Genomic DNA, 1,512 nt, shown 5'->3' on the forward strand with positions numbered 1-1,512 from the left:
CTTGTTGGGGATATGATCACTGAAGAAGCACTTCCTACTTACCAGACCATGTTGAACACCTTGGATGGAGTTAGGGATGAGACAGGAGCAAGTCCTACTCCTTGGGCTATATGGACCAGGGCTTGGACTGCTGAGGAGAATAGACATGGGGATCTTCTTAACAAGTATCTTTATCTTTCTGGTCGAGTAGACATGAGGCAGGTTGAAAAGACAATTCAGTACCTGATTGGTTCTGGAATGGTAAGCTCTGCTAATCGTTGCCTGCTTATTTGATTTGACTGTTAAGATACAATAGGTAGGGGAACAGAAAGAGTAATAAGTTGGAACCGTTTATCAGTCTTTACCTTTTTGGAACTTATCTTGTCATTTCTTAATTGGGCTTGAATTGACGTCACAATGACTATTCGCAAATCATCATCTTCGCACGATTGAAGTGATCCTACTTAGCTGCCACTTTAAATACTTTTACGGTTTTTCATTGTGTATAGCTTTGTTTTACTAATATTCAATGTATGATTAATCGATTTGTGTTATGTTCTTAGGATCCAAAAACTGAAAACAACCCGTACTTGGGTTTCATCTACACATCCTTTCAAGAAAGAGCGACCTTCATCTCTCATGGAAACACTGCCAGGCTAGCGAAAGATCGTGGAGATCTGAAACTTGCACAGATATGCGGGACCATTGCCGCTGATGAGAAGCGTCATGAGACTGCTTACACCAAGATTGTAGAGAAGCTCTTTGAAATTGACCCTGATGGCACGATCTTGGGTCTGGCTGATATGATGAAGAAAAAGATCTCAATGCCTGCACATTTAATGTATGATGGCCAAGATGATAACCTGTTTGAGCACTTCTCAACCGTTGCCCAGAGGCTTGGTATCTACACAGCCAAGGACTATGCTGATATTCTAGAGTTTCTTGTTGAACGGTGGAATGTGGAGACTTTGTCAGGCCTTTCCAGTGAAGGACACAGGGCCCAGGTAAATTACCTCCATGTGATGAAACCTCCTAGTTTATGAATACTTAGCATGTTCTTGTAGTAGTTTTTAGTCATGGAAACTATATTAGATATACTGTTTAGTATGTTTTGTGTATTTGAAGATCTGATCAGGACCTGAACTTTGAATTCTGACTTGATCATTGCCTTTGACAGGACTTTGTCTGCGGACTACCTACAAGAATCCGCAAAATTGAAGAGAGAGCTCAAGGAAGAGCCAAAGAAGCAGCCAAAAACATACCATTCAGCTGGATTTTTGGTAGAAATATCAGGGCTTAAGAAGTTTAGTACACAATTCTCTTTCGAATTATCCCAAGTAAGCCATAAAGGTCTTCACCAACCATCTCATTCTCACCAATGAAGGACCAGTTTTAAGACCACGAAAGTTCATTTGAATATGTTTTGTTTTATACGGAACATTGTAGATAAAAGTTATGTGGTTAGGTAATGTTTCTTGTTTGAATCAGTCAAGACCAGAGAAAAATGTTTGAGTGTTCTCTTAGTGATAATGT

The 1,512-nt window shown here is 39.9% G+C and overlaps 1 protein-coding gene across 1 annotated transcript in view; it reads left to right on the plus strand.

Moving 5' to 3' along the window:
- Positions 1-1,463, plus strand: part of LOC104777214 (stearoyl-[acyl-carrier-protein] 9-desaturase 5, chloroplastic) — a 3,729-nt gene extending 2,266 nt beyond the window's left edge. The window contains exons 3-5 of the mRNA XM_010501460.2: positions 117-240; positions 543-983; positions 1,157-1,463. Of these exons, the coding sequence (XP_010499762.1) occupies positions 117-240; positions 543-983; positions 1,157-1,279 (688 nt within the window). The 3' untranslated portion in view covers positions 1,280-1,463. The remainder of the gene's footprint in view (positions 1-116; positions 241-542; positions 984-1,156) is intronic.

Source organism: Camelina sativa, chromosome 1 (genome assembly GCF_000633955.1).
Source record: "Camelina sativa cultivar DH55 chromosome 1, Cs, whole genome shotgun sequence".
Taxonomy (NCBI): Eukaryota; Viridiplantae; Streptophyta; class Magnoliopsida; order Brassicales; family Brassicaceae; genus Camelina; species Camelina sativa.